The sequence below is a fragment of the Pseudophryne corroboree genome, chromosome 1 (assembly GCF_028390025.1).
Source record: "Pseudophryne corroboree isolate aPseCor3 chromosome 1, aPseCor3.hap2, whole genome shotgun sequence".
Taxonomy (NCBI): Eukaryota; Metazoa; Chordata; class Amphibia; order Anura; family Myobatrachidae; genus Pseudophryne; species Pseudophryne corroboree.
Genome location: NC_086444.1, coordinates 601048832 through 601060883, shown reverse-complemented (window position 1 = coordinate 601060883; position 12052 = coordinate 601048832). Strand labels below are relative to the sequence as shown.

The following is a 12052-nucleotide window of genomic DNA, read 5'->3' as shown; positions in this document are numbered from 1 at the left end:
AAGCTAAAGTATCTTTTCAGGCCTTGAAACAAGCCTTTGTCTCAGCCCCTGTCCTTAGACATCCCAACCCAGAATTGCCTTTCATCGTTGAGGTAGATGCCTCGGAGGTTGGTGTAGGGGCTATCCTTTCTCAGAAGGATCCAGATTCCCTTGAGTTACATCCTTGTGCCTTTATGTCCAGGAAATTCTCATCTGCTGAATCCAACTACGATGTTGGTAATCGGGAGTTGCTGGCTATTAAATGGGCTTTTGAGGAGTGGAGACATTGGCTTGAAGGAGCGACCCATACCATTTCTGTTTTGACAGATCACAAAAATCTTCAATACATTGAATCAGCTAAGCGACTGAATGCCCGACAGGCTCGTTGGGCTTTATTTTTCACTCGTTTCAAATTCATTATCACCTTCAGACCTGGTTCCAAGAATACCAAGGCAGATGCCCTCTCACGCAGTTTTCTTCCCGCTCAAGACAACAGTCCTGTTACTCTCATACTTCCGCCTTCAGTCATTCAGGCAGGTCTCACACAGGATGTTTTTTCTCAATTGAAGCTGCTTCAACATCAAGCTCCGGGAAATACTCCTGCTGGTCGTCTTTTTGTTCCTGAGTTTTTGAGAGCAACTGTTTTGGAGGAATTTCATGATAGCAAAGTTGCAGGGCATCTGGGAGTCGCTAAAACTTTTGAATTGGTATCCCGCTCAGTGTGGTGGCCTGGTCTTTCTAAAGACATTAAAGAGTTTGTTTTTTCGTGTCAGGTCTGTGCACAGCATAAAGTTCCCCGTTCTTTGCCTATTGGTCAACTTATGCCATTGAATGTTCCTCTTAGACCATGGTCGCATATCTCCATGGATTTTGTGGTGGATCTCCCTCTGTCAGCTGGATGCACAGTCATATGGGTGGTAGTGGACCGTTTTAGTAAGATGGCTCATTTTATTGGTCTTCCCCGATTGCCATCTGCCCAGGGATTGGCAGTCTTGTTCCTCCGTCATGTTTTCAGACTCCATGGGTTACCCACTGATATTGTTTCTGACAGGGGTCCACAATTCATTGCACAGTTTTGGAAGTCTTTTTGTGCTTCGTTAAAAATGAAATTATCATTAACCTCCGGTTATCATCCACAATCAAATGGACAGACTGAGCGAGTGAACCAATCCTTAAAACAATATTTGCGTTTGTACTCGGCCAAACTCCAAAATGACTGGTCTGAGTTTCTTCCATTGGCAGAGTTTGCTTATAATAATGCCTGTCATTCCTCCACCAATGTGTCTCCATTTTTTGCAGTTTTTGGTTTCCACCCCAGAGCTAATTCATTTTTCCAACATTCCTCTGTCTCCTCTCTGGCCCTGACCTCTCATCTTAAACTTATTTGGAAAAAAGTGCACATAGCTCTCAGAAAAGCAGCTTTCAAGGAAAAAGATTTTTCGGACAGGTTCCGGCGGCCGTGCACTTTTAGAGTAGGAGACAGGGTGTGGCTGTCGACTCGCAATATCAAACTTCGACAAACCTCAGCCAGATTGGGTCCTAGATTTATTGGACCATTTCTCATTATCAAAAAAGTCAATCCAGTTGCTTTCCGGTTACAGCTACCAAAAACGTTACGAATCGGAAATACCTTCCATTGCTCTTTGCTCAAACCATATGTTTCATCTAGCAGATTTCCTCGTAAAAAACCTCAGGGGAGATCACCAGTTAATGTACAGGGTCAGCAGGAGTTCGTGGTTGAGAAGGTTCTCGATTCCAAGCTGTCCCGGGGTCGGCTTTATTTTTTGGTGCATTGGAAAGGTTATGGTCCTGAGGAAAGGTCGTGGGTCCTAGATGAGGACCTTCATGCCCCAAGGCTCAAAAGGGCATTTTTTCAAGAATTTCCTCAGAAACCCGGATTTAGGGGTTCCTTGACCCCTCCTCAAGGGGGGGGTACTGTTAGGCGCCGAGGGTCCGCTCGTCAGTGCGGCCGGCGCCTAGCAACGGGGACGCCACTGTCGGATCGTGTTCCCCGTTGCTGGGTCTAAGTTTATATCATCACTGGTTTCCTGGCTGTGTAGCATGCAGCTGCACGGCATGTTGTAATTATCACTCATCTGTTTCCCTGGCCATGCAGCTTGTCAGCTGCATGGCATTTAATCCAATCAGCCTCCAAACAGCTGATTGGAAGACTCTCTGTTAAAAGCACTCCCAGGACTCCTCACAGACGCCGGTGATAGCTTCCTGTTTGCCTGATTCTGCTGCAGAGAGAGTTCCCAGTCCCGGTCTGTTCGTTTGTTCCTGTTCTCAGTGATCCAGTACTCGGAAGTTACCATCTGTTCCTGGAGTCTGACCGAGCACCTTTAACATCTGGTGGTGTTCGTGAGTCGCGGCGCAGCCGTTTGTTGCGGCTTGTCCGCTACTATTTATTATTGTGTTTATTTTGAGTTCTGGAGCTTTGCGGAGGATTCCGCTTCCACAAGATCCACTCTGGTGTCCAGCGGTGCCGGATAGGAGTGTCGGATCCGTGGATCCTTGGTTGTCCTTTTCCCTGGCGGCTAGTCCGCACATACCTTTTGATTTAGTTAAGTTAGCTTGTAACCCCTGGCTTGGTTGCTTAGTCAGAGGGCCCCTTGTTATCTCCCTGTCTCGGACTTCCCCTTGTCTCCCATTAAGACCTGCGGGGGCATCGGGGTTGGGCAGACATAATCCGCCCTTCGAACGCGGCTGCCATGGGCTCAAGCAACCATAGTCTCGCAGGGGATTTCTGATAACACGGGCGAGACAACGGAGTTAGGGCGCCAGGGGTTACTAGGCTCTCCAGCTCCCACAACCTGTATTTCATTCCTGTACTCAGATCTCTGCCTTAAGATCTTCTCCAGTCTGGAGTACAGGAATCGTAACAGCGCCCTGCACGACTCCAAGCGCTCGCAGTGGCTGCGGATCCCTAGTTACGCCACTGGACTGTCTCCACCACAGTTAGTGGACACAGTTGGTGGACACAGTCGCTGATCCTTTCAACACTGTACACAATTACTACAGAGGGCACCCAGGTATCTACAGATGGCGGTCATTAGGTCGACATACATTGGGTCAACCACGTTTGGTCGACATGCACTATGTCGACATGATCACTAGGTCGACATGGTCATTAGGTCCTAAGAAAGTAGGGTGTACCAGCGCACTGGGTGTATAGGAGTCAGCGAGCTGCTACAAAAGATAGGGGTGACCACCCTAGAAATACAATATGGAAATAATTTTTGTAGCGCTCAAATAACCTTAGGGTGTACTATGGGGAATTTTATGAAAAAGAGAGAGAGTTAATTATAAAATGCTAATTCTTTATTTACTAAAACACACTGGTAGAAGCTTGGATTGTAAATAAATTAACTAAAGAAATGAGCTACGGTTAATAAATCTCAGTGTCGGTCAGCAAGCACTGGTTTGTGCATTGACTGTGCTGATTAGTTCACTGTTGCTGAGGTGCAGCGGTGATCTAAACTGTCAAATACTAGGAGTGCTAGGTGACAGATAGGTGAAACAAAGGGTAATAGTTCCAATGAATTGTCTGCAGTAATAACTCTCCCAATCAGGGAGTGAGAATAATATAGTGTCCGGCTCAATTTTGAGACAAGTCCTGTTATGCTGTGATCCAGCTATGTAAAAAGTCAATTGGTGCAGAGAAAGTCAATCATAGACAGTTTGCGGCGTCCCGCTAACTGTCCGTGTGTACTAGTACTGTGCCGGCTTGCGGTGATTGTGCTGTTGCCCCGGGGTTTAGGGTACAGGCGTGCATGTGGAGGGTAAGGAGAATTGCGAGCTCCGGACCACAATCAACCCTGTATGGCGTCAGTCCTCCAGTGCCTCTCAGTGTACAGACAGTGCACCGAGGGCTCAGACGCTGTGGAGGGTAGACCCGGTCTGCGGCGGTGGTCCGCTGGTGTAGGCTTGTTCAGAGCCATCACCGCTGACCATGCGCCGAGAACAGAGACTCAGGGATTGACCTATTCTCCCCCCTCCTCCACTAGTTGCTCTGTATCCCACCAGCTTACCTTCTCCTCTCCGTCCATGGGTACTCTTCAATCGCGGCTAGCTGCTTCCTGGTATGGGGGAGTCACGGGAAACCTCACCCGGCCCGGACACGGAAAGGATTGACAGATCGATAGCTCTTTCTCGATACTGTGGGTGGTGGTGCATGGCCGTTCTTAGTTGGTGGAGCGATTTGTCTGGTTAATTCCGATAACGAACGAGACTCCCGCATGCTAACTAGCTACGCGACCCCCGGCCTATTGATATCATTATAATTAATTTCCACAAATATTTTCACCACATATAATCTATTGTTTTATTGAATGTATTGTATTTACAGGGGGTGCAATTGAATGTATGCACGTTGAGAGTGACACACCTGGATAGGTTCTGTCACTGTAATCACCCCACTTATTTTAGGGAAGAATATTAAAGGTTACGTTTTAAATATATCATAATCATATCATAGTTGTATACATAACAATTTCATTGTTTAAAAGAGTGCTCCAAAAAGCAATCCATTTTTCTTTGTTGTCTCTAATCAACAAATATTTGGCTACATGGTCGAGTCACGTGACTCGCATTCGGCTCGTACCGGTATTTGCTTGACCCGCACTGGCTGTATGATGGTTAGGGGGTCAGTATCTGTTCCCAACGCGTTTCGACCCTCTTGGGGTCTTCTTCTGGGGACTGCTGTATACAAACTCATGTCAACATACATACACATGTGGATTTATTTTAGCTGTATAGACTCTGAGTGCCGGCCGAGAAAAACGGCTGGCACTCAGCTAAAATAAATCCACACATATATGAGGGCACAATGAGGTGAATTTCACAAGTGACGCTGCATCGGACCCCCACTTACCACAGAGCGGGAGGACAGTGTGGCTACCTGTGGGACTTTTCCTCAGACATGCGCATGGGGGGTTTGGGCGCGTGGGCGGTTAACGGTGCAATGCGCATGCTATTTATGCCAATCCTCGTCTTCCGGTGATGTCTTCCTACTGCCGAGTGCTGTAGCTCCTCTGGTCCTCCCTGTCTGCAGCCTTAGCCAGGGGGTGAGACAGAGATCCACCGGTCAGGTCCAGCATGTCGCCAGATCACGCCACCGCTGCCGGTGCCCCGTAGTGCTCCTGCTCCTCTTCCTGCGTCCTGGGAGAATCCTACCTGGCGTGGTCACGGCCAAGGCTCACAGGTACCAGGAAGTGGTGCGCTTATGACCTGTTATGCCGCGCCACCTGCACGCTGTGTAGCTTCAGTATTGCTGCAAAAGGAGATTTATGTCCCCTTCAGCAGCAGCAGACCCGAGCCTCTGCCTGTCTTTGGGCCCCCTCGGACCCGCCGGGCTCTAAGCACCTGCCTATGTTGCCTGGCGGTAAATCCGACACTGGTTGTCATACCATGTTTTATTCCTGTCACTGAAGTACTTGATTTTGGTTTCGTATGAACCAGTAAATTCTAGTGTACATAGCATCACCTTTCGTTTTCACCTATCACATATATTTTATACACTGTTGAAATCCTTTTGTCACAAAAACCATTTCAACATAGAAACAGATTTTGACGGCAGATAAGAACCCATCCAGTCTGCCCTTTAGGGTCCATGCACAAGTACTATATTGCCCAACAGAAGAGAACGTGTAAATGCTAATACTTTAGCACCTTGAAAACATTTGAGAATCCTGTAATAAGCAGTTTTGATTTACACAGTTTTACTTTTGGTCTTAATAGATGTTTTGTTTTGTTTTTTTAATAATATTGACATTATATTTTACAGCATCCACCCCTCCAAACTTGGTGGATAAACCCTGCCTCAGGCTGAAAGTTTACGTACGTCCAACAAGTAAGTGTCTAGTATCCTGTGTGTGCTCTCCACATATTGGTACAGAAGCCTTTTTGCCTGCAACTAAGCATATCATATCAAAATGAAGAGAAATGACAATCCATGGCTCTCATGCCTAAGCAGCTCAGTCTGCTGACAAATAATTATCCCAGTGGAACTGATAGTTCAATCGGCTGGGGCGGGGCAACATCAGCAGAAGAGTTCAGGGGCCTCCAAAGAAACCCATAGTCAGGTACCTATCACTACTGTGCTCCATTTTAACCACATGGTCTGCTGTGTAGTAGTAGTTAGACCTCTGAACTCAACGCAGTGGGCCTGATGCAGATGTGTTTGGAGGCAGCAGCGTTAGAACTAATATATGGTAGTGCAGCAGGAGTCTGCTTGTATTAGTTACTCAAGCAGCGTCGCTAAGACGCAGCATCGGATCACCTGTGACACCATCAGCTGACTGTGTGACCCATGGGGTCACCCATGCCGGCCGCCGTAGCTCCGACTAAGAGTCCAGGAAACAACAGCAGCGACATGCCTCCATTTTGGGAAACTGAGGCCATCACTGCCACCTCCTCACCCCCAAACAGTAACAGACTGACATCGCAGACCCGTATGTTCATACGGGTCTGGCAGACATTCAAATGCTGAACATTGGGGCCTAACTCTATCATCGGGACCTGATTCTACCATCAGGTCTTAAATCGGGCCAAGGGATAGTGGGCAAAGCAAATTAGGGCTTTTGATAACAGTCATCATCCTTTCAGGAATTCTGTGTATTAAGGAATTGTTCCAGTTATGGAGATTTCAGTATAATCATACAATTAATGTAATTTAAGCAACAATATCATTTAATACCAATATATTTCTGGTAAAGATAGCTCTTTAGATTTAGATAATATTTAAAAAATATATTTGGGACGAAAAATATCTGTAATCAGCAGTATGTATGCAGTAGAAACGTACTTTATACTTTAAAGCAGTGGTTCCCAAACCGTGTGCACCATGGGATGCCTTGGAGCACTTACAGGGGTGCCGTGGATTGGTGGTCCAGGACCAATACAAATTAGTTCTTGTCAATGTAATAGGCAAAAACAGTGCCAATTATAAAATATGTGGACAAACAGAAGCAAAGCTTGTCTCTCACACATAACTGAAGGATGACTATTAATTTAATTTAATATATATTTTTCTCTGACGTCCTAAGTGGATGCTGGGGACTCCGTAAGGACCATGGGGAATAGCGGCTCCGCAGGAGACAGGGCACAAAAGTAAAAGCTTTGGGATCAGGTGGTGTGCACTGGCTCCTCCCCCTATGACCCTCCTCCAAGCCTCAGTTAGGTTTTTGTGCCCGGCCGAGAAGGGTGCAATCTAGGTGGCTCTCCTAAAGAGCTGCTTAGAGTAAAAGTTTTGTTAGGTTTTTTATTTTCAGTGAGTCCTGCTGGCAACAGGCTCACTGCAACGAGGGACTTAGGGGAGAAGAAGTGAACTCACCTGCGTGCAGGATGGATTGGCTTCTTAGGCTACTGGACACTAGCTCCAGAGGGACGATCACAGGTACAGCCTGGATGGGTCACCGGAGCCGCGCCGCCGACCCCCTTGCAGATGCCGAAGAGAGAAGAGGTCCAGAAACCGGCGACTGAAGACTTCTCAGTCTTCATGAGGTAGCGCACAGCACTGCAGCTGTGCGCCATTGCTCTCAGCACACTTCACACCAACGGTCACTGAGGGTGCAGGGCGCTGGGGGGGGCGCCCTGGGCAGCAATGAAAGTACCTATTCTGGCTAAAAATACATCACATATAGCCTCTGGGGCTATATGGATGTATTTAACCCCTGCCAGGTTGTCAGAAAAACGGGAGAAGAAGCCCGCCGAAAAGGGGGCGGGGCCTATTCTCCTCAGCACACAGCGCCATTTTCCTACACAGCTCCGCTGCTAGGAAGGCTCCCAGGCTCTCCCCTGCACTGCACTACAGAAACAGGGTTAAAACAGAGAGGGGGGGGCATTTTATGTGGCGATATTATTATATATTAAGATGCTATAAGGGAAAACACTTATATAAGGTTGTCCCTGTATAATTATAGCGTTTTGGTGTGTGCTGGCAAACTCTCCCTCTGTCTCCCCAAAGGGCTAGTGGGGTCCTGTCCTCTATCAGAGCATTCCCTGTGTGTGTGCTGTGTGTCGGTACGTGTGTGTCGACATGTATGAGGACGATGTTGGTGAGGAGGCGGAGCAATTGCCTGTAATGGTGATGTCACTCTCTAGGGAGTCGACACCGGAATGGATGGCTTATTTAGGGAATTACGTGATAATGTCAACACGCTGCAAGGTCGGTTGACGACATGAGACGGCCGGCAAACCAATTAGTACCTGTCCAGGCGTCTCAAACACCGTCAGGGGCTTTAAAACGCTCATTACCTCAGTCGGTCGACACAGACACGGACACTGACTCCAGTGTCGACGGTGAAGAAACAAACGTATTTTCCATTAGGGCCACACGTTACATGTTAAGGGCAATGAAGGAGGTGTTACATATTTCTGATACTACAAGTACCACAAAAAAGGGTATTATGTGGGGTGTGAAAAAACTACCTGTAGTTTTTCCTGAATCAGATAAATTAAATGAAGTGTGTGATGATGCGTGGGTTTCCCCCGATAGAAAATTATTGGCGTTATACCCTTTCCCGCCAGAAGTTAGGGCGCGTTGGGAAACACCCCCTAGGGTGGATAAGGCGCTCACACGCTTATCAAAACAAGTGGCGTTACCGTCTCCAGATACGGCCGCCCTCAAGGAGCCAGCTGATAGGAGGCTGGAAAATATCCAAAAAAGTATATACACACATACTGGTGTTATACTGCGACCAGCGATCGCCTCAGCCTGGATGTGCAGCGCTGGGGTGGCTTGGTCGGATTCCCTGACTGAAAATATTGATACCCTTGATAGGGACAGTATTTTATTGACTATAGAGCATTTAAAGGATGCATTTCTATATATGCGAGATGCACAGAGGGATATTTTCACTCTGGCATCAAGAGTAAGTGCGATGTCCATGTCTGCCAGAAGATGTTTATGGACACGACAGTGGTCAGGTGATGCAGATTCCAAACGGCACATGGAAGTATTGCCGTATAAAGGGGAGGAGTTATTTGGGGTCGGTCCATCGGACCTGGTGGCCACGGCAACAGCTGGAAAATCCACCTTTTTTACCCCAAGTCACATCTCAGCAGAAAAAGACACCGTCTTTTCAGCCTCAGTCCTTTCGTCCCCATAAGGGCAAGCAGGCAAAAGGCCAGTCATATCTGCCCAGGGGTAGAGGAAAGGGAAGAAGACTGCAGCAGGCAGCCCCTTCCCAGGAACAGAAGCCCTCCACCGCTTCTGCCAAGTCCTCAGCATGACGCTGGGGCCGTACAAGCGGACTCAGGTGCGGTGGGGGGTCGTCTCAAGAGTTTCAGCACGCAGTGGGCTCACTCGCAAGTGGACCCCTGGATCCTACAAGTAGTATCCCAGGGGTACAGATTGGAAATTTGAGACGTCTCCCCCTCGCAGGTTCCTGAAGTCTGCTTTACCAACGTCTCCCTCCGACAGGGAGGCAGTATTGGAAACAATTCACAAGCTGTATTCCCAGCAGGTGATAATCAAAGTACCCCTCCTACAACAAGGAAAGGGGTATTATTCCACACTATTTGTGGTACTGAAGCCAGACGGCTCGGTGAGACCTATTCTAAATCTGAAATCTTTGAACACTTACATACAAAGGTTCAAATCAAGATGGAGTCACTCAGAGCAGTGATAGCGAACCAGGAAGAAGGGGACTATATGGTGTCCCTGGACATCAAGGATGCTTACCTCCATGTCCCAATTTGCCCTTCTCACCAAGGGTACCTCAGGTTCGTGGTACAGAACTGTCACTATCAGTTTCAGACGCTGCCGTTTGGATTGTCCACGGCACCCCGGGTCTTTACCAAGGTAATGGCCGAAATGATGATTCTTCTTCAAAGAAAAGGCGTCTTAATTATCCCTTACTTGGACGATCTCCTGATAAGGGCAAGGTCCAGAGAACAGTTGGAGGTCGGAGTAGCACTATCTCAAGTAGTTCTACAACAGCACGGGTGGATTCTAAATATTCCAAAATCGCAGCTGATTCCGACGACACGTCTGCTGTTCCTAGGGATGATTCTGGACACAGTCCAGAAAAAGGTGTTTCTCCCGGAGGAGAAAGCCAGGGAGTTATCCGAGCTAGTCAGAAACCTCCTAAAACCAGGCCAAGTGTCAGTGCATCAATGCACAAGAGTCCTGGGAAAAATGGTGGCTTCTTACGAAGCGATTCCATTCGGCATATTTCACGCAAGAATTTTTCAGTGGGATCTGCTGGACGAATGGTCCGGATCGCATCTTCAGATGCATCAGCGGATAATCCTGTCTCCAAGGACAAGGGTGTCTCTTCTGTGGTGGCTGCAGAGTGCTCATCTACTAGAGGGCAGCAGATTCGGCATTCAGGACTGGGTCCTGGTGACCACGGATGCCAGCCTGAGAGGCTGGGGAGCAATCACACAGGGAAGAAATTTCCAAGGAGTGTGGTCAAGTCTGGAGACTTCTCTCCACATAAATATACTGGAGCTAAGGGCAATTTACAATGCTCTGAGCCTAGGAAGACCTCTGCTTCAAAGTACAACCGGTGCTGATCCAGTCGGACAACATCACGGCAGTCGCCCACGTAAACAGACAGGGCGGCACAAGAAGCAGGAGGGAAATGGCAGCAAGGATTCTTCGCGGGGCGAAAAATCATGTGATAACACTGTCAGCGGTGTTCATTCCGGGAGTGGACAACTGGGAAGCAGACTTCCTCAGCAGGCACGACCTCCACCCGGGAGAGTGGGGACTTCATCTGGAAGTCTTCCACATGATTGTGAACCGTTGGGAAAGACCAAAGGTGGACATGATGGCGTCCCGTCTGAAAAAAAAAAAAAAAACTGGACAGGTATTGCGCCAGGTCAAGAGACCCTCAGGCAATAGCTGGGACGCTCTGGTAACACCGTGGGTGTACCAGTCGGTGTATGTGTTCCCTCCTCTGCCTCTCATACCCAAGGTACTGAGAATTATAAGACGGAGAGGAGTAAGAACTATACTCGTGGCTCCGGATTGGCCAAGAAGGACTTGGTACCCGGAACTTCAAGAGATACTAAGAAGGGACTTGCTTCAGCAAGGATCATGTCTGTTCCAAGACTTACCGTGGCTGCGTTTGACGGCATGGAGGTTGAACGCCGGATCCTAAGGGAAAAAGGCATTCCAGAAGAGGTCATCCCTACCCTGGTCAGAGCCAGGAAGGAGGTGACCGCACAACATTATCACCGCATTTGGCGAAAATATGTTGCATGGTGTGAGGCCAAGAAGGCCCCCACGGAGGAATTTCAACTCGGTCGATTCCTGCATTTCCTACAAACAGGAGTGTCTATGGGCCTCAAATTGGGGTCCATTAAGGTTCAAATTTCGGCCCTGTCGATTTTCTTCCAGAAAGAATTGGCTTCAGTTCCTGAAGTCCAGAAGTTTGTCAAGGGAGTACTGCATATACAACCCCCTTTTGTGCCTCCAGTGGCACTGTGGGATCTCAACGTAGTTCTGGGATTCCTCAAATCACATTGGTTTAAACCGCTCAAATCTGTGGATTTGAAATATCTCACATGGAAAGTGACCATGCTGTTGGCCCTGGCCTCGGCCAGGCGAGTGTCAGAATTGGCGGCTTTGTCTCACAAAAGCCCATATCTGATTGTCCATTCGGACAGGGCAGAGCTGCGGACTCGTCCCCAGTTTCTCCCTAAGGTGGTGTCAGCGTTTCAACTGAACCAGCTTATTGTGGTACCTGCGGCTACTAGGGACTTGGAGGACTCCAAGTTGCTAGATGTTGTCAGGGCCCTGAAAATATAGGTTTCCAGGACGGCTGGAGTCAGGAAAACTGACTTGCTGTTATCCTGTATGCACCCAACAAACTGGGTGCTCTTGCTTCTAAGCAGACGATTGCTAGTTGGATGTGTAGTACAATTCAGCTTGCACATTCTGTGGCAGGCCTGCCACAGCCAAAATATGTAAATGCCCATTCCACAAGAAAGGTGGGCTCATCTTGGGCGGCTGCCCGAGGGGTCTCGGCTTTACAACTTTGCCGAGCTGCTACTTGGTCAGGGGCAAACACGTTTGCAAAATTCTACAAATTTGATACCCTGGCTGAGGAGGACCTGGAGT

The 12052-nt window shown here is 48.2% G+C and overlaps 1 protein-coding gene across 1 annotated transcript in view; it reads left to right on the top strand.

Moving 5' to 3' along the window:
- EFNA2 (ephrin A2) overlaps positions 1-12052 on the top strand; it is a 361912-nt gene that overhangs the window by 347018 nt on the left and 2842 nt on the right. Inside the window, exon 3 of the mRNA XM_063914335.1 lies at positions 5765-5830. Within this exon, the coding sequence (XP_063770405.1) occupies positions 5765-5830 (66 nt within the window). The remainder of the gene's footprint in view (positions 1-5764; positions 5831-12052) is intronic.